Source organism: Oncorhynchus nerka, linkage group LG22 (genome assembly GCF_034236695.1).
Source record: "Oncorhynchus nerka isolate Pitt River linkage group LG22, Oner_Uvic_2.0, whole genome shotgun sequence".
Classification (NCBI taxonomy): Eukaryota; Metazoa; Chordata; class Actinopteri; order Salmoniformes; family Salmonidae; genus Oncorhynchus; species Oncorhynchus nerka.
In genome coordinates this window covers 44551968-44578007 of record NC_088417.1, presented here as the reverse complement: position 1 = coordinate 44578007, position 26040 = coordinate 44551968, and the positions used below count along the sequence as shown (strand labels likewise).

At 42.7% G+C, this 26040-nt stretch overlaps 1 protein-coding gene across 1 annotated transcript; it reads right to left on the bottom strand.

Annotated features, from left to right (window-relative positions):
• Window positions 1-517: 517 nt before the first annotated feature.
• LOC115105240 (cytoplasmic polyadenylation element-binding protein 4-like) lies at window positions 518-25008 on the bottom strand. Its single transcript, XM_029627012.2, is given in 11 exon segments — window positions 518-4500; window positions 5520-5701; window positions 6025-6139; window positions 6381-6499; window positions 6736-6825; window positions 7500-7670; window positions 10152-10175; window positions 16145-16235; window positions 22585-23159; window positions 23162-23738; window positions 24591-25008. Coding segments are annotated over 10 exon segments (2127 nt in total). The 5' UTR covers window positions 23694-23738; window positions 24591-25008; the 3' UTR covers window positions 518-4272.
• Window positions 25009-26040: the final 1032 nt, after the last annotated feature.

The following is a 26040-nucleotide window of genomic DNA, read 5'->3' as shown; positions in this document are numbered from 1 at the left end:
TTTTAATTTTTTCCTGTCAATTATGACCTAGACAACCAGGTAAGGGGAGTTCCTTACTAATCAATGACCTGAATTCATCAATCGAGTACAAGGGAGGAACAAAAACCTGCAGACACCCGGCCCTCCATGGAACGAGTAGCATTATAGTGACATTCTTTGAAAGGATCCAGTAACAACTGGCATACAAAACACACTGACGTCTTAGCCTGGAAAAGGAAATAATGGTGGCAAATAACTGCTCATAAAATATGAATGGTTCATCTGATACTGACATTTGCAAAAGCTGCCCGTCGTCGCCATTTTAACCCCCTCTCTCGCTCACACACAGCATAACGTTCATAACTCGTTGCAACCTTATTTTCTTGTATGCAGTAAAGATATCTGAATTCATTCGGAGGTTTTATCAGCCAGGGCCCAGCAATGGCTGCTGCCTAGCTTTATGAAAGCAGCAACCAATGAACATCTACAGAAAACGCAATACACTTAACTGTCCACACAAAGAAAAAACACAATGGGCCTTATTGTCACAGTTAAGTTTTATTCATTCAACATTTCACATTACAAATATTTAAAAGTTATGCATACTGTTATAAATAGTTGGCTGCAAACAATTAAATAACATTAGATCTCTTTTTCATTTCACTAGCACTTTTACAGACCAACTCCTAGAAATATGGACATTTTGTATTACATAACTTAATTTGAAAGGAAAATACAAAAATAGTAACTTATAAAGTGAAATGACAATAAAAATTATGGTGATATCTTAAGTAAAAAAAAAAATATTAATAAATACAACCTTCCCATACACAGTTAAAAACTATTGACATTTTGCCATTAAGTAACATCATTAACAGACCAATATTTAAATATTTATTTCCTTCAGAAAATGTGAACCATATATTGTGGAGCACAATATAGCAATTAGTAAAAACTAGACACTAACATATTAAAAGCTTCACCTCAAAAATATAACAAAAATCTGATCAAAATTATAAAAAATTATACATTCCAATTAAAAATATACCAATAAACAGCTAAATACATTATTGACCTAATAATTACAATGCAACCAATCACAGTAGCTTGAAATAAACAAATTAAGCAAATGAGCACAAAACCTTTAAATGTTTTAAAAAATAACTTCAATTATTTATATTAGTACAAATAGTTTGATTTCTTTTTCTTTTCTTTTTTACAAACACCAGCATGAAAAGGATTACAATAACAGTAGAAAATGACTGTGAAAAACATATTAACATCTTCTTTAAATGTCTGCAATTAAAAACGGCATTAAAGAATTACATTGCAAAGTCTTATTCTGGAAAAAAGTTCAAAAAAAGTATTGCACATAACAACTCGAAGTTAACTTGCAACATTTACCACATTCAAGTCTTAATGTTCCCCTTCCTCCAACTAGGTTGATTTGCCTCAACAGACAGTGGAGATGAGTTATCAAGTCTTTTCAACAGTGTCCTAAAAGATGCTCAAGTCTTACACTGCTAAAATATATTTTAGAGTTAGTTTTTTTCTTATTTTCTTGTATATTTTTCTGTGCATCCTGCAGAGGTCTGAGTATGGGGAAGGCAAAGAGATGAACACATGGGAGGGGAGTGAGGTGTGGGGGTGTCCTTAATAAATTAAAAGTTGTGAAACATCTGGTGCACTACAACAATTAATTTCAATAGCTAATTCATGTACTTCTTTTTTTTATCATGCATGCTAAGGATTATAATAGGAGCTAGTTGGCAAGTTCAAGAATATACATTTTCCAATGTTAAAATATCTAAACACCAAACATCCATTCTTGTGATACGAGATTCAGCCTAATTATGAACCATCATTTGCATTCTCCTTATAATTGTTACATTCCAGCTATGGAGAGAGGAAAACAAAAACAATAGAAGTTACCATTTTCCAACTAGGGTAGCCATTTTTTTAAACATTCATTTTAAATGACAACGTTTTCTCACCATGCTGTTAAGATCAGATTTTTGTGAAACATTTAGTGTATGAGATCTAATACCTTAAGCAATACACTTTTCATCATTCCTCTGCAGTTTTGAAGTCGCATCAACACAAGTGTGCACTTAGTTGTAAAGATTCCTCAGCACTGAAATGTATAATAAAAAGCATAATTGAAAATAATATATTGAAATCACTCAATTTTTTTCTTTAAATTAAAATTTCCATATATGCAGATCTCTCAGTAACAAAAGTACAAAAGCTACCTTTCACAATGTGAAAAATTGAGGTATTGCAAAAAGGACTTTTCCCATTTGTGAAAAAATGTGCCTAAAATGACTGTTGAAAAAAATGTTTAGAAAAGTAGTGCATAATAAATGTTTATATGTGCATGACAAAATAATTTAGCTAGAAAACACTGTACCAAAAATCAGCAGGCCATGTATAAAATAATCTTTTTCTCATTAACAGCAAATTCTTCAAAAAGGGTTTTTAACTTCTAAAATGTTCACCCACCACACCCAAGCTAAATTCATGGTGCAGAACTGGTGCATTAGCACACCATCAAGCCAACACAAGGATACGTATTTCACTAGTGTATTAAGTTATATTTTAGCACTTACTCCCTGACATATTTAACGCTAGTAGATTCAGATACTGTATGACTATATTAACCAGACCAACTGTGAGTCTGTTTAGCTTTTTGTGTTACATTTCCAAACCTTTTGCAGATCTATCCAAGTTACACAACTGCCTAGCAATAGCTTCTCCATTTTGACCTTTGGAAATGAGCGGATTGACTGGTGAAAAGGCCTGGGTGCTTGTAAGCTCAATAAATCCAGTTGTTTTCACTAATGTTTTCCTGGATTTTGACTGCACTGTTATCTATTCAAGGCCAATCTTTGGTTTACTGGTGTCCATCTGGTCTTCTTAAGGAAAGGGTAGAAATGATATAAAAACGAGAATGAAAACTCTTAAAAAAAAGAAAAAGAAAAAATGAGCTAGTATTACTCACTACTGCACAGCCGTCTTTGCTTCCCTAAAGAGTCTAGGTATAAACTCTTTATTGCAGTCTTGAGTGAAAGAACTGCATGTGGGACGCACATAGTAGAGCACATTACATGGAGTATCTTCATTTATGCTTAAAACACTGGCTGAGTTAGCTCGACTGGCACAGGAAAAGAGGTCTGCTGTTCTAGCTATATCAATGCCTCCAGGGGTAAATGTGTGTTGATGACAACCCAACTTTTCTAATTAATTTCTCTTTTCTTTTTAAGGGGGGTAAAAACAAAATAGGATTGTGGATAAAGGCTTGGGAGATTTGCACACCTGCATTAATAATAATAAATGAAAAAAATAAAAACAGGGCTTTCTGCTCACATGCAGCCCTGATGAGAACTAGACCCTAGCCCCTCCTCCTCTCCGAGCTAGCAAGACCACAGACACAGAGAGGGGGGTTCACTTATTATACCGACACCGGCCAGCACTCAGGGCCTCTGGTACCTCCAACGCCATACATTCCTCAATAAGATGCTCTGTTCATTCTTACTACAACCCTGGTTGGATTACAAAAATAAGGAAGTGACAAAGCAGTGTCTAGAAAAGTGTGCCGTTTCCCTTTGATTGTGGTCCTAAGGGAAAGGTGGAGACCGGCTTCTTTTCTTTAACTTATTCGGCACATTAGCAGCTAAGCTTGAGGTATTAGTTTTTGCATGTCAAAATGGAGATCAAACTCAAACGCCTGTTGTGAAATCGATCTTGTCAAGTAACATCAAATATTAGCATGGTCTTAAACATTATTTCAAACATTTGATCTGTAGTCGTTTCTTTTTCCAACCAATTGAGATTAAGCTTTGGTTAAACTACTGGGATTTTATACTGAATCATCTGCACTCTAAAGTAAATAAATAAGTGCACTCTTCTTTAGCGACACCTTTTATATTCACATTTTCTCTGAACTACAACTGAACATACTGCTTTAAAATTCATGGTCAATGACACGCCAAATTGGATAGCAGAGTGACAATTGAAAGCCCTTTGTTTTTTCAAATGTCTATATGCACTAATAAAATATAAAATCAACTGAAGTAAAGAAAAGAATGGGATTTAAACATTTTCTTTTCCTTCCTTGACATATCGGGATATAATTCCAGTTTCTCATCTTTAAAATAAATATGAATTTAAAATTAAACATTTTTTTCAAATTAGAGCTAAAAAGTAACCAGCAACTGAAAAGTGCATTTATTTGTACAATGATTTGCGACTCCGACTCCCCCCTCTGCCTCTGCCTCTTACTCTGTGTGTCAGTCAGTTCCAGCGGAAGGAGATGTGCCTAGGCCGGTCCCCTCCTTCCTTTACCAGTGGCTTGTGGAACTCCCGGCCGGCGCGTGAGTGAATGGCCGCCCAGCAGTATTCACAGTAATACTGAAGACAGGTGACATTGGCGCAGAAGAAGGGGGCAAACTTGCCCCCACACCGGGTTCCCTGACACTCATCACACAGCTGGTCGTCCAGGACGTATGGCTTCACTTCCACCTGTAGAGAGAGAGAGAGGAGAGAACTATCTGTCAGACACCCACTAGAGAATAAAGGATTCATTTACATTAATGTACACTACATCACCCATTAGTGAGGTCAGGCACTGATGTTGGGCGATTAGGCCTGGCTCTCAGTTCCAACTCATCCACAACGATCTCAACAACCCATTTCTGTATGGACATCCCCTAACTGTTGCCACAAAGTTGGTAGCACAGAATCGACTAGAATGTAATTGTATGCAGTGGCGTTAAGATTCCCTTCACTGGAACTAAGGGGCCTAGCACCAGACAATTATTCCCCAAACATTACAGTTGGCACAATGCATACGAGCAGGTAGCGTTCCCCTGGCATCCGCCAAATCCAGATTCGTCCGTTGGGACAGCCAGATGGTGAAGCGTGATTCATCACTCCAGAGAACGCATTTCCACTGCTCCAGAGTCCAAAGTTGAAAGTCACAGAGGTCTTCAGTAAGGCCATTCTACTGAAAATGTTTGTCTACGGAGACCGATTTAATACACCTGTCAGCAATGGCTGTGGCTGAAATTGCCGAATCCACTCATTTAAAGGGTGTCCACATATGTTTGTATATTGCTATATAGTGCATCTTCAAAGATTTAACACACAACACATAATTGTACTGACAATTACGCACATCATCCTTTTTACAAAACCTTTTTATCTTCAAAAATTCTCAAGTCACTACATGTTGGCTTGGCACATACTAATGTGTGAACAATTATTCCAGTGTGACCGAGTGAAATTCTTCTGCAGGTGGCAGCTGGTTAAAGGTACAAGGCATTTGTTTTCTGTCCTCGTACGCCCCAGTCAAAATGCCAACAAATATTTTGCTTTAATCTTTTAAAACCAGAACAATAAAGAACAATTTGTCCTTTTAAAAGACAGGAGACAGAGCCTATTATCTGTTTTGTACAACATTTCTGTCCTTCCGCATACTTGTGTGTGTAATGCTGCATTTCCCTGAGAGAGAAGAGAAAAAGAAAAAAGTCTTCACCAACCCGTTTATCGATTTCTCCATGCTGCAGTTGGACAAAACGAGCGCTGATAGCAGCAATGTAGCTCTGCTGATTAGAGAAGGCGACCCGCCCTGCTCCCTTGGGGTACTTGAGCTCGGGGTCTGTGTCGATACCGGCGTAGCACACCCCTCCATACAGCCTGTCCATGATCATTGCTAGCTCCACTGTGAAAGGAGGGAAACACAGGTTACGAAAGGGTTCAAATGCAGCACAGTTCCAGGATCTAGCCTCAGATTCAATGTGACATTCCGAACTTGGCCATAATATTCCAAATAGCTGTACGAAAGTCCCCCCATTACACACATGCTGATGTGATGAAATGCAACGCTCATCTAACCAGTTTTTAATATACCATAGAGGAGCTAGGGCTGCATCCCAAATACCCTATGGGCCCCCTAGTCAAAAGTAGTGCACTATATGGTGCCATTTGGGACACAACCCAGGACTAAAGTGCCAATGGGAGTGTGGACTAGGGTCAATAGGTTACCTGCACGGAGAGGGCGTGGCACCCCACCCACAAATATGGTCTTCCTGGGGTCCAGAGGCTGGGAGCCGTCCATCACAAAGTCACTGTCGTTCAGGTTCCAGGGGCGGATCTGGACCTGTTGCACACATACACAGGGAGACGTATGTATCACAGCATGTTACGTCTTAACGTTAGACATGACAATGTTACGCCAATTTCACAAAGAAGGGTGGCTGCTTGGTTATTCACTTGGTCAGCCACTAATCGAATGGGCTCACTAAATAATAAATGAAGCAGTAAAACGCTGCTGTGGCGCATCTTGATAGCTTTCACAATAGCATGAGAGAAGATAATAGCAGATGGGGCAATCCGCTCACCGGCTTGTCTTTGATGGTGGGGCTGGACACACACAGGTAGAGCTTGCCGTCCTCTTCAATACAGGCCTCAATCAGGGCCTGCACAGAGCTCTCATCCTGGAACAGCAGGAAGGCATAACCTAGAGCAAACAGAGGACAAGGTCACAGAGATTACTAGAGGACTTCTACCGTTTCATTCTCAGTCTGCTGCTGGAAATGACTGTCAATGGTAAGACCGCTCTGCTCACGAGTTTGTTTTAATATTTCAGACTATTTAGGCCTCAATAGTCAATTCTGATAGTACATTTTGATGGCAAAGCTGTATGTCGCTGACGAGAAGGGCAGTAGCAGTAGGTTGACTTAAAACGCGACTCACCTTTCGGGGGAAAGTAAGATTTGCTCTCTGCCTTGTGAGGCCAGTCCACAAAGAGGTGTCCAAAGCGACGGAAACTAGCCGTTATCTCATCTAAAAAGGCAAAAAAGAAAAACATTCAACTATTGCTTCACAGTGGTTATACTGTGATATGGTGCATGTGTGTAATATCAGATGCCTGTTCTTAGTGGTGTAGACTACAGGGATATATGCGAGTCCCTATTACGTTGGGTGTAGATTGTAACGGTAAACAAGGAGAATAAAGCAGAGCAGATGGTAGCATCAAGAAAACAAGCGGGGCCTCAGCTGTTCTCTAGTCCCCTGCCAGCAACACCAATCTGACACGAGATGTCCTCCACTCCTTATTCTAAAATAAATACACACATAATGTACTACAAGCCTACTTAAGAGCCAAAACCCTCAGGAAGCAATAAGAACCGGGCAGAAACTGAACAAAATAACACAAGATGTTGTGTTATGCAGTGAGAAAAATGACAAGAGGCTTTCACTACGCAGCGCTGCTCTTACGGCAGAAATTGGTCACAAAGGGAGACATCTTCAACATCCGTCGTGTAACCCTAGACTACAGCCCATGAAGACATGCACATTCTAGACCTCCACCCCATCAACCAGGTGTCCAGTCCAGTATCATCCTTGTGTTCACAGTTCATTGCCTCCACCTACGTAACCGTCGTCAGCAGTATTCAGTGAAGCCGTTTCTATATTTTTCGAAATTATAACACTTAAAATCAAATTTAAAAGGTTACCTTCATCAATATCAGGGGGGAGACCGCCAACGAAGACCTTGCGTGAGTAGCGCTCCACTCGCTCCCCGTTCTGGTGGGGGAAGCAGTGGGGTGAGCCTAGGCCAGGCAGGCTCTGGTCGCCACGCTCGTCGTCAGGGAAACCATCCTCCATGGGGAACAGGGAAGAATGGACTGAGGAGAGGATCACAGACAACGCAGTCAGCCAATAACAGAGGATGGCATGACTAAACACAACAACAAAAAAAGATCAATACTCATTGGGTTTATTTCCTAGGTGTATCATCAACCTGAGTTGAGTGGAGGGGGTATCATTGCATGGCTAGGTATGGTCTAGCAATTTTAGCTACAACAACGTGCCCATTTTACAGTAGTTCATCTGACATGAATCATTGAGTGCCAGAATCTATGCTACAGTAAGGCCCTGCTGATCTGCGTTAACAGGGACTGAGGCAGGGATACTAATCAATCTCCCGCTCTCCACATCCGTCCCCAGCACAGAACTACACCAGCCACCCCTCCCCCATTTCAGCTCAAAACACACAGTCCACACACCCACATGAGCGCCTGCAGCCAAGCTCATGGCAGCAGCAGGGAACGGGCAAGCCTAAAATATCGTTCCGGCCGGGTGTCCTGGAGGCACCCCATCCTTATTCCTAACCAAGTGACAGAAATCAGAGTTGAGCAGCTTTACGTGAGAGAGTTAGCCCTGAGTCTGTACACTGTGTGTATTGCGTCAAAATCTAATCAAATTTTATTGGTCACATAAACATATTTAGCAGATATTATTGCGGGTGTAGCGAAATGCTTGTGTTCCTAGCGCTGACAGTGAAGTAGTATGAAACAATTCACACAACAAAGTAAAATAATGTAATATAAAAATACACAAAGTTGAGATACACCTACTCATTCAAGGGTTTCTTTATTTTAACTACTTTCTACATTGTAGAATAGTGAAGACATCAAAACTATGAAATAACATATGGGATCATGCAGTAACCAGAAATGCACATTATTGGCACTCTCTCAACCGGCTTCGTGAGGTAGTCACCTGGAATGCATGTCAATTAACAGTTGTGCCTTGTTAAAAGTTAAATTCCTTCTTAATGCATTTGAGCCAATCAGTTGTGTTGTGACAAGGTAGGGGTGGTATACAGAAGATGGACTTTTACCAAATAGGGTAAAAGCACATATGGCAAGAACAGCTCAAATAAGCAAAGAGAAACAGTCCATCCTTACTTTAAGACATGAAGGTCAGTCAATGCTGAACATTTCAAGAACTTTGAAAGTTTATTCAAGTGCAGTTGCAAAAAACCATCAAGCGCTATGATGAAACTGGCTCTCATGAGGACCGCCACAGGAAAGGAAGATCCAGAGTTACCTCTACTGCAGAGGACATGTTCATTACCAGCCTCAGAAATACAGCCTAAATAAACACTTCAGAGTTCAAGTTACAGACACATCTCAACTGTTCAGAGGAGACTGCATGAATCAGGCCTTCATGGTCAAATTACTGCAAAGAAACCACTACTAAAGGACACCAATAAGAAGAAGAGACTTGCTTGGGCCAAGAAACACGAGCAATGGACAATAGACTAGTGGAAATTGGTCTTTTGGTCTAATGAGTCCAAATTTGAGATTTTTGGTTCCAACCGTGTCTTTGTGAGACGCAGAGTAGGTGAATGGATGATCTCCGCATGTGTGGTTCCCACCGTGAAGCATGGAGGTGGTGTGATGGCGTGGGGGTGCTTTGCTGGTGACACTTTCAGTGTTTTATTTAGAATTCAAGGCACACTTAACCAGCATGGCTACCACAGCATTCTACAGCGATACTCCATCCCGTCTGCTTTGCGCTTAGTGGGACCATCATCTGTTTTTCAACAGGACAATGACCCAACACACCTCCAGGTTGCGTAAGGGCTATTTGACCAAGGAAAGTGATGGAGTGCTGCAACCAGGTGAAGCTGGTTGAGAGAATGCCAAGAGTGTTCAAGCTGTCAAGGCAACGGGTGGCTACTTTGAACACTTTTTTTGGTTACTACAAGATTCCATAGGTGTTATTTCATAGTTTGGATGTCTCCACTATTATTCTACAATGTAAAACAATACAAATAAAAACCCTTGAATGAGTAGGTTTGTCCAAACTTGACTGGTACTGTATAGACAATATGGACACTATATGGATAGAATACGTAGTATACCTGAATACTTGTGCACGTGAAGCAACAGTTAAATAGGATAGGCCTTGACTAGAATACACATATGAAGTGGGTAAAACAGTATGTAAAAAACAGTATGTAAACAGTATTTAAGTGACCAGTGTTCCATAGGGCAGCAGCCTCTAAGGTGCATGGTAGAGTAACTGGGTGGTAAGCAGTCTAGTGACAGTGACTCAAGTACAGGGCACGCTACTGGGCGGGGGCCGGCTATTGGTCACTGCTTGACGTGTGTATCTGTGTTTCTCGCTCTGTACACAAACAAATGTAATGCTGACAACCACAACACCACAGACCAACAACATCTACATGCAAACACATACTGCCCCCCTTCATAAACACTGGACATGGATGCAAAAGACAGTCTTTCTTTGCCAGTTTTGAAGGTAAAACCAAACAAACATAAATCCACTTGAATTACCCAAAATAATTAATTTACCTCGTCTCCTCCCATAATTCCTTGCTGCATGTAAAAACAAGACAGGTGAACAAAGGGATGCATAGAACATCTACAGTTTCATTGAAATGCTCATTCTTTCAGTCACAACACACGCCCTTTTCCTTTGCAGTCAAATCCTACATGTAATTAGTGCTGTATTGCCTCAGTGCCCAGCAGTACATGGCAGACAGAGCCAGAGGATGCCCTTGTGTCATGAGGACCCACTCTCTTCCATGGGTCAGATGGCGAACAGCTCTTCAGGAAGTCAGTGGAGGGTGGTTTTACACGCTCTCTGATACACGCGTGTGCATTCCACAGAGCAACTACCAGCTGGTGTGAACGCCTCTCTAAGACTAGTACTCTCTGAATGGAATCTATGCAGGACCACCATCTGTACAGTTTGATCACTGTCTGACCATATGACCGAGCGATATAGGCTAACACTGAGACTCAGGGAGAGACTCCATGGTGGATCACTGGGCTCTGTTGCACGTCGGCTTATGCATATCAAAATGCAGTTGAGGAAGCTGTATGTTATATTTTTTAAATGAACATGTCACTATCTTCAGGCAATAGGGTTTCATTCTCAAGTAAGAACACAAATGGGGAGCTTAGTTCTTTCATTGCATAGCTAGGCAAATTAGAGGTCTGGCTGAATGCAAATAGCATAGCCTCTGGCCCTCGGTGGCCTTATCACATGTAAAATACATAAAATAATATCTTGCCTATGCAATGAAAGAACTAAGCTCCCCATTTGTGTTCTTACTTGAGAATGAAACCCATTGCCTAGGGATGGTGACATGTTAATTTCAAAAATATAACATACAGCTTCCTCAACTGTATTTTGATATGCATAAGCCGAAGTGCAACTGACAGCCCAGTGATCCACCATGGAGTCTCTCCCTGAGTCTCAGAACATGATTTAAAAGCAGAAATTAGAATGACAAAGCTGTAAAACATTATCCTAAATATAAACCATCAACTTAGTGAATTCCACTGCTGTTTAATATGAGGGACTCCGCATGAAATGTCCTTTATCACTAATGTTTAATAACACCCTTATTATTTTACTAAGTCAATATGTCTTTGTTGTAAATGTGTTGGCGCAAAACTTGTGGCAGTTGTGAAAAAGAGTCAATAGCTGGAAGAGTTGCAGAGTTCATAGAAAATAATGCCATTGTTGATTAGATGCTATTTCATTGATTAGGCTATTCTCTCTTGAACCATATGATCTATCTACTAGAAATTCATGGACAATGTGGTAGAATATAAAAAAATGAATACTATGACATTTGTTGTACTACCCCTTTTTTGCCCCAATTTCATGATATCAATTGGTAGTTACAGTCTTGTCCAATCGCTGCAACTCCCGTTACGGACTCGGGAGAGGCGAAGGTCGAGATCCTGCCAAACCGCACCGCTTCTTGACACACTGCTCACTCAACCCGGAAGCCAGCCGCACCAATGTGTCGGGGGAAAACACCGTCCAACTGGCAACCATGTCAGCATGCATGCGCCCGGCCCACCACAGGAGTCGCTAGAGCGGAATAGGACATCTCGGCCTAGCAAACCCTCCCCTACCCCGGACCAAATTGTGCGCCACCTTATGGTTCTCCAGGTCAGGCCGGGTGGCTGCGGATAGAACCCGGATCTGTTGTGACGCCTCAAGCACTGCGATGCAGTGCCTTAGACTGCTGCACCACTCAGGAGGCTTATGATTTTTTTTTAAATTAAGTTATTCTAGTAAAAATTACTTAAGTTACAATAAATTATCTGTTAATTACCAAAAAGATCCAAGATTGCAGTAGATTTGGTAAATTATTCACTATTCAATGAATCTGACATCCAGAGCAAAAAAAATAAAAATAGATTCAGTTCTGGGGGAGACGTGTTAGAAAAGATACTAGAATGAGGAGCGGTAGGGGAACGAGGAGCTCCACCCCCTCTTTTTTTGGAAGTTACAGGCAAGTCTATGGGCCAAATGTCCCCATCCCATCCAAAATTGAAATGATGCTTACATCTGCGAAATTGTGATTTGTTGTAATTACCAGTGCTAAAAAATCTACGCACCTGGTTGCAATCCAGAGTCTATTGACAGATTCTACAACACCAGTAATTCTACGTGTATCTGACCACAAGAGATTACTATTCAATAAATCCACATCAATCATTTAAAGAACTAATGGCATAAGAATCGTCCACAGAGCAGCAAACCCACACTGGTGCCTCAAGAGCACGCCAAGCACAAACATGACTACTGACTACGTTAACATATGGCTTGTTTCATCCATCCCTCCATCAGCATGGGTAAAGCCATCAGATCACTAGTGCTATAAAAGCATTTACATATCATTTATGGGCAAAGGACTATCTCCCCGTGGATGTGTGAATCCTAGGCGACCTAGTGAGAGGAAACAGAGTATAAATCATTAAGAGATTCAGTTACAAGCATACGCTACAATACACAAACTGAGCCGTTACATTAGCCCACGTAGTCCGTTGCCTGCTCGCTGGCACCTCATACAATTTACACTGAGCCATTTGCGCACACCCTGTTCCTCCCATGACCTCCTGCCAAATGTACTTGAGTGTTGAACTGTGCCACGCTGGGATGCCTTGGTGAAGGGGATAATGAGAAGGAAAAAACTCGTAATAGTAAACCCATTGTGACTGGTGTGGACCGGAGCCATGTATTTAGAGAGTTGGGCCATTGAGGTTTCAGCGTTGATGCATTTACATGACACTCAACATTCTATGGCAGCCATGTTAACGCCCCATAAGCATTACATGGGGAATATTTCATGTCTAGAATTGGAACAATATTTCGCTTTGTTTGTTTGACCAACTCTCTATATACATGGCTCCTGTGTGGACCAGATGAGAGTGCCGTGATTGGTGAAATCCGTTCCGTCACACAAATTCTCTAAGCCCCTCCCCTCCCTCCACCTATTCAATCAAAGAGAGAGAACAGGCTGGTGGACAGGCTCAGCAGTCAATGGTGACACAGAGCCAACACACCATTTTGTAACTTCTCAGAGAACAGAGTGCTCTTTTTAGTCGCAGAGGACAATGCTGGAATCGATTCAAAGCCACTTCTACAGTCCATTTTTTCCCCTCTTTCCTTTTAATCTGTTCTACAGAGGTCCACGTTTGAAGGTCAGATCATTCTTTTCAATTAGGGATAGGCGGGCCGGGGCACTGCTTTGGTACCCTTGGAGCTCACCCAAAGCGACCCAGTAAGGTCAGGACACAGCCGGAGTAGGGCCTGCATCTGTGTGGATCTTTCTAATGTAGAAACACATTGCCCTGGAGACAGTGGCAAGGAACTGCTGCTGCTCACAAGGCGAATGATGCATCATAATGATGCTCTTCTCTGCCTTCTGTAGCTGGCACGCAGCACTGGGAGAGTCATTCCAATAATCAGCAAAGGCACAAACTAGAGTGGAGAACATCCGAGAGGCAAAGAGCCTGAAGTGATGAGCTGTTGTGTGTGACACAAAGTTGACTTTCACTGTGTGGTTTAACAGCTCAATACAGAGGTGTAGAAATGAATACACGCTACGGAAGAGATAAACATTAGAAACCCATGCCTAAGCTACTCCCTCTAACCAACCGTGACCCAGTCTGTCCTTTCCCAAACAAAACAAAGAGTAGCCTAGGTGTAAAGTAGATCGTCCTCACTGACTGACAACAGGAACGTTCCGGTTTGCAATGTTTGCGTCACAAACCAGACGGACAGACTATAGAGACCGTCGCAAGCGTTTAATTTACATGCCCCATAAAATACTTTTTTTTCTTTAACTCTGCGAAAATCAACAAACCCTTCACTAGCTGCAGCTATGAAAATACCTCCCACACAACCAGCACCTAACCTCAAACACGACCTCTAAACGCCTCACTTTACATCATTATAAACCGATTCAAAATCCAGACAGTTTTATTAGTGGTGGAGTCCCTTTCCTCCACGTCACAACATCTCCACATCCTGGATCAGCCTGACTAATCCTGAGGAAGCCTTGCATCATGGAGAGGGCCTGTCAGCACACCCAGCACAAGTGCTCCATGGCTGGGCCAGGGAAAGAGGCACCTGTGGAGGTCCACTCCATCAGAGGTGCTGGCATTTATGGGTCAGTGTAGCTGCTGCTAACACCAGTCTGCTGCGCCACGGCATTGTACTTGTGCAGCCGCACAGCTCTAATGGACCATGTTGGGGAGCTGCTCAAAATCCATCTGCAACCACCTCAAATGGGGAACTACAGGCAACTATGAAGGAAGAGTTGGGAAGGAAAACCTAGTCGTCAGTGATTATCTCTGCATGTCTGTTCCATTTGACTTCACACCTGAAATTATGGGACTTTCGTACCTTATACAATGCAGAGTTGAGAGGTCTACTAGTGGGGACCGTGGCATTGCAACATAACGGTTTAATTAGAGGAAGGAATCGATGCAAACACGTTTGTTTTCCATTGTAAATTAGCATCTGCTGCTGATGGAGCTTACGAGCTTATGAGCCTCTCTGACCTGGATCTGTGTGTGGTGTGTGAATGTGTATGGGTAAGTAGGCACCTGAGCTGAGCCGTGAGAGAAACAACCACCCCACTATCAGCTCGGGGACCGTTTGGAAGTTGTCAGATGCGATGAGAGCTTCTCGGAGTGAGCTCCTCTTCCTATAGCAAAAGTGACTGCTGTCCCCGTTAAGAAAGTATCAACTTTACACTGTATTTCTAAAAATGACCATACTAATTGTTTCAAGTAAAACTACCAAATCTATTACTCATGGTGAACCTGGACAATTAAAATAAAATAAGCCCTGATTAGGTTTAATTTTTTATCTAACTAGGCAAGTCGGTTAAGAACAAATTCTTATTTACAATGACGACCTACCCCGGCCAAACCCTGACGACACTGGGACAATTGTGTGCTGCCCTATGGGACTCCCAATCACGGCCGGTTGTGATACAGGCTGGAATCGAACCAGGGTCTGTAGTGACGCCTCTAGCACTGAGATGCAGTGCCTTAAGACAGCTGCGTCACACGGGAGGAAGTTGGGCTGTAGCCAGATGAGAGTAGTGTCTCCGGTGGTAGCTTAGGCTACTTTCATTCCAGTAAAACATTTTCAACAGCGCATTTGATAAAACATAACCTAGCAAATTGCAGTGGCTCTCACTCAATGAATAAAGCCTAATATTGCGAAAGCCATTTTAAAAACATTTGAATGCTGAAAGTGACAGATCAGGAATAGATCTCAATTTGCACCCTCTGTAGAATAGCCTAGCCTAGAATTTTGAAGTGTGCATTGGCTCTAGTTGTATTAAAAATACGCAGAAATCGCACCACCATTTCCTGGTTGCTCAAATTTTAATAGGTTGCCTAATTTCAGTTTGTGATAAAACAAGCAGTCATTCTGTAGAGAATCATTGTACCATCTAAACCACTGTGAAATATAATTTCCATAACCCAAAATAATGTATATTCAGCTATTCAAAAATTGTTGAGAAAAAGAAGCACAGAAATAGCACTTCTTCGACTTGCTTTCAACAGGAATGAAAGATCTAACTCATATTTCTATGTGAATCTGGTCAGGTGTAGCTTAAATGGAATAGACTACAATGTTGTTGTTTTTCAGCTCAGATTTACTCAAGTGGCAATGGCATACAACCCGGCATAGCTTATAGGCCTAGGGGTTTTATTTATTTATATAATTATTATGTACTTACCGGACCGAGGTCCCCGTACACGAATGTGTACCATTACACCCCTACAATCATAAGTCCATTTGCAATCTCAGTAGAATAGCCTACATAAGCCTCCACACCTTACTTCCTAGTCTACTCTAGGGCCACTGAAAGGAAAACTCAAAATCAGTTGTTTGACATGGCTGTCCTCGATGACCTTGCAGCAGATTTGGGAGGACAAAGGTTGTAAGATACGGCCGTTAACAGCAATTTTGTGACCGGACATGCGATCCTGGTGTTGTGCGATTGTCATCTTACCTTTCAGGGTATCTTGCTCAGCCCTCATGATGTCAATGAGAGAGTTCTCCAGGGAGTGCATGTTGAAGCCATCAAAGGATCTGGTGCGCTCCTGTGTAAAAGATAGATGAGAGTTCTGCTTTAGAGGGATGGAGCCGCCGCTGGTTAAATGTTACATTTGTTGGCCTATATTCGGAGTCCGACGCCATGAAATTTCCATTATGCTTTCATCACACACACACTTCATGCATGGAATACAGAATACAATAATAAAGAATAAAGTAAATGCAATCGTCACCGTTTATTTTTTGCTGCAGAGTTATAATAATTTTATAGCTTTCTCTTACAGAAGTAAATCTGTATCTACACATTTTCATTGCCAGTATTATTCAGTACAGAATGCAGGTCGTCGGCTCAAAACACACTCACTGTGCACGCAGAGGAAGCTCAGGCATGCAATGATTGAGATGAACTTTAAACACAAGACCATGAAAAAGGGCTGACACCGCGACCAAACTGGAAATGTTCAATTCTTTTAGTCAGTCGGGCACGACGTGGCAGTGCGATAGAGCGCTCATAACCTAAACCAAACACGCTCTTAAGCCAGCAGTTCAACTTGTATACAAAAAACAATATGGAGGCCTACTACTAAAACAAGGCAGCCTTTCACTCGCTGTCCTTGACTTGAAGGTTTTCAATGGACACTCAACACTTCCCATGACAATGGTAGTCGCGACTCATTTCTAAGAATTACTTGAGCAGCAAGCAGGTTAAACCCCTTTACTGAACGGCATACCAGAGGCCAGCCAGGAATAACACAAGACAAGTCCTACCTGATGATAATGTGAGGCTTGTTGTGAAAGAGCTGGAAATGATTCACAGTATCCTTCAACCCAGGCCAGACAAGATCTGGCTGTCATATGACAGGAGAAGCACTAGTATGAAGGCTCATGTGGTTTTCGGGACATGGTCACGTCTCACATGTTATGGAATCATATACCAGGATTTCTACACAGGTCCCATTTTAGGAATTTCAATACCGTTTAATGAAATAATCCATGCTTTGAATAAAACGTACGCGACAGCCTATCACCTTCAGGTAAAATACACATCATGCTAGGTGGTGGGAATTGAAGCAGACGTTTAATGCTCCATGGCCACCATTTAAAGTGATAACATTAACAACCATGGCCTTGACAGGGACAACCAAACTATTACCAGCAGGCTGGTGCTCCAGTAGACTGTGGTTTACCAGAGATTAATACAAAAATACTCATTACAAATGAAATTCTCCACAAAATCTAGGTTCTAGTACAGTACTAAGTAATGAGATGCCATAAAGGTGTGACATTGTGCAAGATCCGGTAAAACCCTTCCGCCACCACGACGCACAAACATGGCTGCTGTTGTTGCTAAGCATCTGAATGGATTGGCAACCGTAGTGATTAACTATCTGTTCTGCCCTCCTTTCTCACGCACCTCCTCCCATCTGATGAACAGGCAGCAACACTCATCCCTGGAAGCTTAGAGGGCCCAGGCTACGTACTTAGGTGCACACAAACAGCCCTTAAGAGCACACATGGCATGGGCCAGCGGAACCTGCCTGGTTCTCAGTGTCTATCTCACAGCCTCAGAAGTTTGGTTAATCTCCAAGGTACACCGATGGAAAGGTGCGCGGGTCAGATAAGGCACTTCCTTAACAAGCTCAACAATAATCTTGAAAAAAAAAAATTCTATAAAATAAAAAAGCAGGCTTCAGGCGTCCGCATGCTTCCCAGCCGAAACAGTTTCAGAAGAGTTTTTTTAATATATAATGGAGACATTGACCTTTTTGTTCGTTCTTTCTGCCGTTTGGGCAAACAAAATGTTCTCCCCGAAGCCAGCAGAAGTTCGGGAGCCGAAGTCCACACCCCTTCGTCTGTGATTATTGAACAATCCCTACAGTTGACCAAAGTCTTTTATCATTCAACGAGAGACGACTCGTATTCATGCACATTTTTTCATTGAGAAATACTGCAGCAAACATCTTAGAAAACGAGCCGTTTTACATTCTAAGATCCCCTCTGCAAAAACTTTAAATGAATGACAGATTAGATTAATTCGGACTATTTTGAGGTAGTGTGTACTGGCAACGGCCAACGGCGTCTCAAAATAACCAAACAGTACTATTGCCATTTTTTCCAAAAGAAGGTCTTAAGGGAGTATGCCAGCACACACTTTCAGTTCGCCTAACGAACTTCGGCTTGCCGCCAGCCAAACTGAAGCATGACGACGCCTTTAGTCCACATAATAGGCGAGTTGCACATATACAGGAAAGTAATCAAAGAATTCCCCCGACACCAACTATGAGGAAAAAAAGTTGCACCTTACAGAAACAAAATAATCTAGGGAAACAGTGAGGGAGAGACCAAACCGGTGTAACAAAGGAAACTGAAGGAGACCAAACCAGTGTAACCCATTTGTATTATAATATCTCTCTCCAGGCAGAGAGCCTGTGTGTGGGAGCTTGAAGCTAGGGCCAAACTATCCAACGTGAAGAACACTGCTAAAATAGGCCTTGATGATACACCCTGAGCGGAATGATTAAGTATGGCTTGCTAAGGGTGTTTCTGCTACAACATTAATCTACAATGTCACAGCTATACTAATGAAAAAGGGAATGGAACGGGGGGAGGGAGGTAGGTAGGTATAAGGGGCCCAGCTTTGACACTTGATTTTTGTGTTGCTGGTCAGAGTATTTCAAAGCCTTGCACATTAAAACACCCTCAAGCCCATTAATCCAGCCTCAGAGCCTGGTTAGGCAGGCAGGGGGTGCAGACTGGTCCCACGGGGGACCCAGATCTACTTTGGTGATAAAGTAATTACTGAACAGCAACAGAGCCTAATCAGAGAAGGGGTGTTAAATGCCTGTGACACTTCTGACATTTATTTTCTCTATCGCTCGCATTTCTTTTATCTCTCTCATTACAACACACAAGATGCTTCCTGTTTCAAAACGACATTCAAGGGTAGGAGAAGGGCGAATAGTACACAACACAATTATGCGCTACTCACTGATGGTTATTTCATTATTCCAGGGATATTTGCAGAATTTAACACCATAGGATCATTCCATAATTGTCTGATGTCCTCAAAATGTTAATAGCTGGAAGTGTTCTGGCGATAAACGAGGTGTTGAATGACAATTAATGAATGAGGCTCGTTACTACATCAGTAGAACAAAAGATTCAAACTGGAACTGACCTCAGAACAGCAGTCAGTCACACAGTCCACACGATCAAAAACATATTCCCATTAGTACACTTAACTGATACAACAGTGATGTGAACAACAAGACATCCTGCCACATTGTGACCCAATGGACAGCAGACTAATTTGAATGTTCGTAATGCCTTATAGATGGTAAAAACACAAAGCAGCAAGGTCTACTATAAACTAATGACTTACGGATATTTCAGTCATACCTATATTCAATCAGGAGTTATGAATCTCTTTAAAATGAGAAAATATTAAATTCATTCAAGATTCAAAACGTTCAGTCTTGTATACAAGGACAATGCAATCCCCATCCAATAAGGTCCTTGTGCACAGCCCAATGTCCCCATAATTATATTAGGGCATCAATGTATATTGCATGGTTCAATAAAATAAAAAAATGTATATGATAACCTCAATTCTGATTTGGAGCGGTTATACATTCAAGCAAATGTATGTCCTTCATTTAAACTAGCTAACCAGAATACCATAACCTACCTCTCCTAACAACCTCCCACGTAGATTGCTAATGTGGCCCTTTGGGTGCCTGCCCAGCCCCAAATCCAAAAGGCATGTTACCGGGCAGCAGGCCCTGTTCCTCCCAGTCACGGAAGGCTGTAGAGCAGCTTACACAAGGCTAAGAGGAAGTTTGGGTTTTAGAAAGTGAAAAACCTGCTTTGCCTCAGTGCAGAGAGGCCTAATAACACAGCTCTAGTACCACACCCAAAGGCAGTATAGTAGGGACCAGGGCCCTTCACACAAACTGTCTCCTATGTACAATCTTTTAAATAATATCATGAGATGATACTGGTGTGTATGTGTTCGTCCACGTTGTGTAATATTATCATGACATCCCTCTCTGGGAGGCACAGTCACTGATCCCTGAAAGATGACACTGGACCTAGGCAACAGACAACTATTTGTCATGGGCACCTGCACCCAATAACAAAAGCTACTCTAATACAGAAACAAACAGAGTACAGTGGCCTAGCCAGCAAAACAAATAGCCTTCCTACAGTAGTCTAGGTCTCCCAGTACAGAACTGATCTGTGATCAGCAGCACAGCCCGAGGCCATCACAGGATGCACGTCACATCTAAATAAAAAAGGAGGGGCCTTTTGTTTTTAGCACCATTGTCTCTCGACAAACCTTTTGTTGCCCGTTTTTGTTCTCCCGAGTGGGAGCAGCATCTCCCTTCTCTTATTTTCTCCCTAAGATGCTCGTTAGCCTAATCATGAACGCCTCACCTGTGTCAGCTTGCATGGAACCTGTGCTCTCCTACCCCACCAGACAGCCTCTGCCTTCACACCAAACATGAGATATTCTAGGTGGAGACACAGGAGGCATATGGAAACCTACAGCGCCATTAAGCTTTGACTAAGAAATGGGCATCACATCACTTGTATCAATGTAACTATTTAAGTCCCTAAGGCATACACCTAAACAATTAAGGCAACAAATAGACATCCAGTGTTGATTAACATAACCAAGGGTTTCTATGAAAATGTGCTGCTACAGTAGGGTACCAAGGTATTTTTACACAATATTACTTGAGCAATGTAGCCTAAATGTGGTGTAAGCTTGATGGCTGTAGGTTACGCTAAAAAGGGAAATTGGTGACAGCCTATATGCTGCTGCAATCTATTCTTTTAAAACAGGCAAGTGGTTGAAAATGAATAGGGAGTGAACAACCGCAATCACCCACATGTTGCCTCTGTGATAAAATGGAAACTATGTGGAGCCATTTGGAAATGCCTGGCAGTCACAAGAGAAAGGCATGTGATCCATGGAAATGGACTTGTGTTCACCATCGCTGTCCACTTTAAGCTGAAAACATTGTGTAGTAATCCTGTCCTTACTACAAAAATCTGTGTTTCCCCTAAATTAATTTACTGGCGGTGACCGAGATGCGCTTTTAATTGGATAGTCGTTGGCTCAATAATTGAAAGTCTATGGGAACAGCTAGCATGTCATTGCGCTAACGCTAGTAGCAATGCATTCACCCCCACCAACCTTGCCACCACTGCTGAAACAAATCCTAGGAGAAACACTCAAAATAGAACACAACCATGAGAGTTAGCCTAGTGTGACTAAACATGATTGCACAGTAGAAATGGAATAAATCAACAGCACTTCCAAACAGCTAACCTTAGCCTACTATACTGCATTTAGATTCAAAACAGATCCCTCAGTCCAGTCACACAAAAGTAGCCTGTCCTTTCTCTACTCAACCGTTGAATATAGAGACCGTTGCAGAGGGTTCAACTTCATTTCCAATGGATTTTAAGACCACAACTTCATTCTGACAGTCTCTATTCAACGCTCTGCATTCTGAACTGCCGATCAGGCCAACCTAACGTGTGAGAATATTCATCCTCTTGAAAAGACAAATTGAAGTATTTACAGCCTGCGTCAGGAAGCTAAAACCCCCAATCTAACCCTCTACCCCCAATGCATTTAGAAGGCAGAGTGTCATAATCGAGCTAGCCTGAGCAACACGGTGATTCTAAACCAAGGGCACAGCACTGCTGTGTGATATAGTAACATAGTAGCGAGGCTATTAGCAATATGTAACATGGTCGGTATGGCATCATGGCTGATGAAGCACTTCTGGGGGGGGGGGGATCCTCAAAGCCTTCAATCAGGCCTTCCAGCACATTTATATCAGCCCAACCCCCACAATCACCTTCACCCCACAGACACCCCTGTGCTTGATCAATAAAATAACCTCCATGCCCTTTCCATCAATCCTATCAGTGTTCTCTGCACATAACACTGTTGTCTAAGTCATCTTAATTGCGCGCTATCAAATTGCATTAAAAATGAGACTGCATTATAAAGACGGCGTAGACCGGTAGTCTTGGGTTATTATTAGCCCTGTAATCTTAAAATCACTATTTCACAGGAAGATGGGTAATTGATGCTCCATCCATTTCTCTACTGCATGTTCTATGGATGAAGAAAAATATATCATAGCTTCTCTCTCTCATATACGTGGCACCCATCACTGCAGTGGCAAAGCTATGTTAGTCATAAGGGGCCTCTGGCAATTAAAGCATAGGACTAACATTAATATCGTGACAAATTCATCATATAATGGAGAGTAGGGCCTTTGGGTACATAAAATACAATTACTACTCGCTGAGTGGCTCTAAGTATGATCACAGAATTAAGAGGTATAAAAGCGGTGGGAATTATTCACTGACCTGGAAGGGGAAGATGTTCTCACTCCTGCTCACACTCTCGTCCATCCAGGACTTGGGGTTGAAGCCAGGGCTGGTGCGAGAGTACTTCTGCGACGGCACGTGGTTGTTGGGGAAGGTCTTCTTCAGCGGGGAGATTGAGTTCAGGGGAGTCATGCCTCCGTTGAGGCCTCGACGGTACTCACGCCCCTGGGAGCCTCCCCAGCCACCATAGCCCCCACCGGGGCTCCAGGAGGTGGAGGAGGGGGAGGGAGAAGGGCTTTGGTAGCTACCCCAAGGTGACGGGGGCTTATTCAGGTTATTGGACAAATGTGGCAACTGGCTAAAGGCAGCATTCCTATGGGGGAAGGGAGGAGGGTGGGGGCTGGCCGGGGACCTTCGGTGCTGTTGGTGCTGGTTGTGGGGATGCTGAAAGTGAGGGTGTGGGGGATGGTGCTGGGAGATGGGTCCAATCTGGGGAGAGAAGTTTCCCCCGAAGCCTGGGCTGACGTGGTGGGAGAAATTCTGGAACAGGAGGGGCCCGTTGTTAGCAGAGGCAGCTGGGTTAAAGAAGCTGACATCCTCGTTGATGATGGTGGAGGGGTCTGGGAAATAGCAGCTGACCAGTTGTTGAAGCCAGTCAGGGACGAGGAGGTACTGGACTGGCACGGAGTCCCAAGACCTGATGTCTCTTGGTAGTCGAAGCCTGTCAGTACTGGGGACTCGAGGCGCAGCTTCTCTTTTCCATTGCTACCCTCAGAGAGGCCGCCCTCCACCTTGTTCTCCTCTGACCTCGCCTTCTCTAACTCAGATACGATTCCAGACTCCGGGTGGCCAGGGGATAATAGCTGTTTTTCTTGCGTTTCTTGCATTTCCTGTTGCTGGGCTTTGGGCTTTTCTGACCCAAGAATTTCATCTTGCATGCTGCTGTGGGCAGCTGTGGCTGAAAACAGCCAAGGTGACCCATTGTTACTGCCATTGCCAGCTGTGGTACTGTTTATAAAAGCACCAGGGCTTTGAGATGCATTCTGATGATGGTGTGGAGGTTGCAGATGTGGATGAATTCTAACTGGGAAAGCAGACTTGTTGCCAGTGTTATTTTGCACTAAGACTCCAAACCCGTAATCCCCCATTTGTTTTCCCACACACAATATCTGCTATCCCTTGATCTTCAGGTCCTAAAGAGAGGGGGGGGGAACAAAATACACCCGTTATTATTTCAATGTTTGTAAATGAGAATCAGGCTGATAGAGAAATCAGACAGGACATTGATAGCACTCTAGCTTTCTCATTTTCTACTGCTAATGTGATGATCCCTTATTGCTTGTCGAAAAGCAGTTAGCTAGCTATACTCAGCTAACGTCTGTCGAGAATAGCTGTCAATATAACAACCTTACTAACGAGACATGTTTCTCTGCCACATCAGTTCCCTGTAGTTAACTATTTTGTTTGCATGCTAGCTGTTTAGCTAGCTAGCAACATATTTAACTAAAGGCTCATGACGTTGCCACAGTCAGCATATGCTACGCGCTAGCAGCTAGCCAATTTGCTAGCAACTCGGATAGCTAGCCTACCTAGCTAGTAAACGTTAGCCTGCTATTTCGGACAGTCGACAGTTGATCCGACATTTATAAGGCCAACTAACTCAATAATAACTAGCATTTTTGTCGATAACAGGCGCAATTAGCTTTCTAGTTGCAATAGAATTATTCAAGAGTATTTGGAAAATGTATCTAGCTAGGTAAATTTAGAACGAAAACATGACAGACAAGCGACCTTGCGTGACAGCTGTCAAAGCCTATTCCCTGTGTGGGTGCTATTTGGACTCGACCCTTTATTAATTACATAAAACTTATGACGTAGCTAGCTAACGCGTTAGCAATCTCTTTATTTATATAGTTTCTGGTTGTTTTAGGCAAAATATGAAACGGTTATTATCAAGTCAATAGTCGTAGATGCTAGCTAGCTAACTTCTGAATAATCTGGCTAAAGCGACGCTGCAAACATCCATCATAAAATCCCCTTTTCACCTTTTGGTCGCTACCTTTGATCCAAGCGATGACTCGATCCGTCCTGTAGTTAACCTGCAACCTCGATGTGTCTGATGAAATAACGAAAAGAAAGTTTATGACTCAAGCGATATGGTCCTTCTATGCCTTTCGCTCATACACTAGCTATGGCTAAACAGCTTTTCTCTCTCTCTCCTGACGTGTCCTGCCTGATCAATGACACAACCCTCTCTGGAGAGCGCTAACCTTGACTGTATAAAAAATATTTACGTCATTGAATTAAATATATACAACTAATTCAATACTAGTTAAGTGTAGTGGCTTATTCGGTCGGTTTCATTGTTAAAATTATTTCAAATGTTCCTCTAGTCAACTGACTTGTTCTGCGTTTCTTCGCCGTAGCTCTACCTCTCCTCAGAACCGACCGTGGCCAAATGACAAGGTTCTCATCCGCAAGACACTTCCGGTTAGAGCTCTGCCCCCTCCTTAAAGCCCTCCCGCGAATGGCTGAGAGCCTCGCGTCAATTCGTGACACCACCCACACCTCGTGAGACAGCGTCGTGTAATTGGTCATACAAAAAGTAGCCTCACCCATTTTTTCCAAATAAGGCGCACATGCGAAAGATGTGTCCGCCTTTTAAGGTCTTTAAACGTGATATGCATATTCTCTTCACGCCAAGTCTCCACCTTGTAGGGTTGAATCGTGAGAGATGAGATCCAGCTGAAATTGCATTCCATGCACGGTATCTTATGCAACCATGTCATGAGCCTCCTACAGAACGATTGAAAAAGGTGAATGGTATGGATCCTGAGCAGAATCAAAGCATTGACCAGGCTGTAGTTATGATGATATAGTGACAGTCCTACCTTACTCGTATATACACAGGGTACAAAACATTAGGAACACCTGCCCTTTCCATGACACTGACCAGGTGAAAGTGATGATCCCTTATTGATGTCAACAGTTAAATCCACTTCAATCAGTGTAGATGAATGGGAAGAGACAGGTTAAAGAAGCCTTGAGACATGGATTGTGTCTGTGTGCCATTCAGAGGGTGAACGGGCAAGAGAAAATATTTAAGTGCTTTTGAACGGGGTATGGTAGTAGGTGCCAGGCGCACCGGTTTGAGTTTCAAGAACTGCAGCGCTGCTGGGTTTTTCACGCTCAACAGTTTCCCGTGTGTATCAAGAATGGTCCACCACCCAAAGGACATCCAGACATCTTGACACAACTGTGGGAAGCATTGGAGGCATCCCTAATAGATCATCACACTTTTCTGTAGAAAAGCCAATGATAAAGCCCTGTACACTGGGTAGGCAAAGTGTTCCTATTTTGGGGCCATTTAATTTGTCTGAAAAGACAAACTCTGCCTACCTGGCTGACCGGGAGATCTGTGGCCAAATTGAGTGTGCCTACTGTGCCAATCAGACAGCTTAAAACACCGTGCCTACAGCTTCTACGACCCCTGCC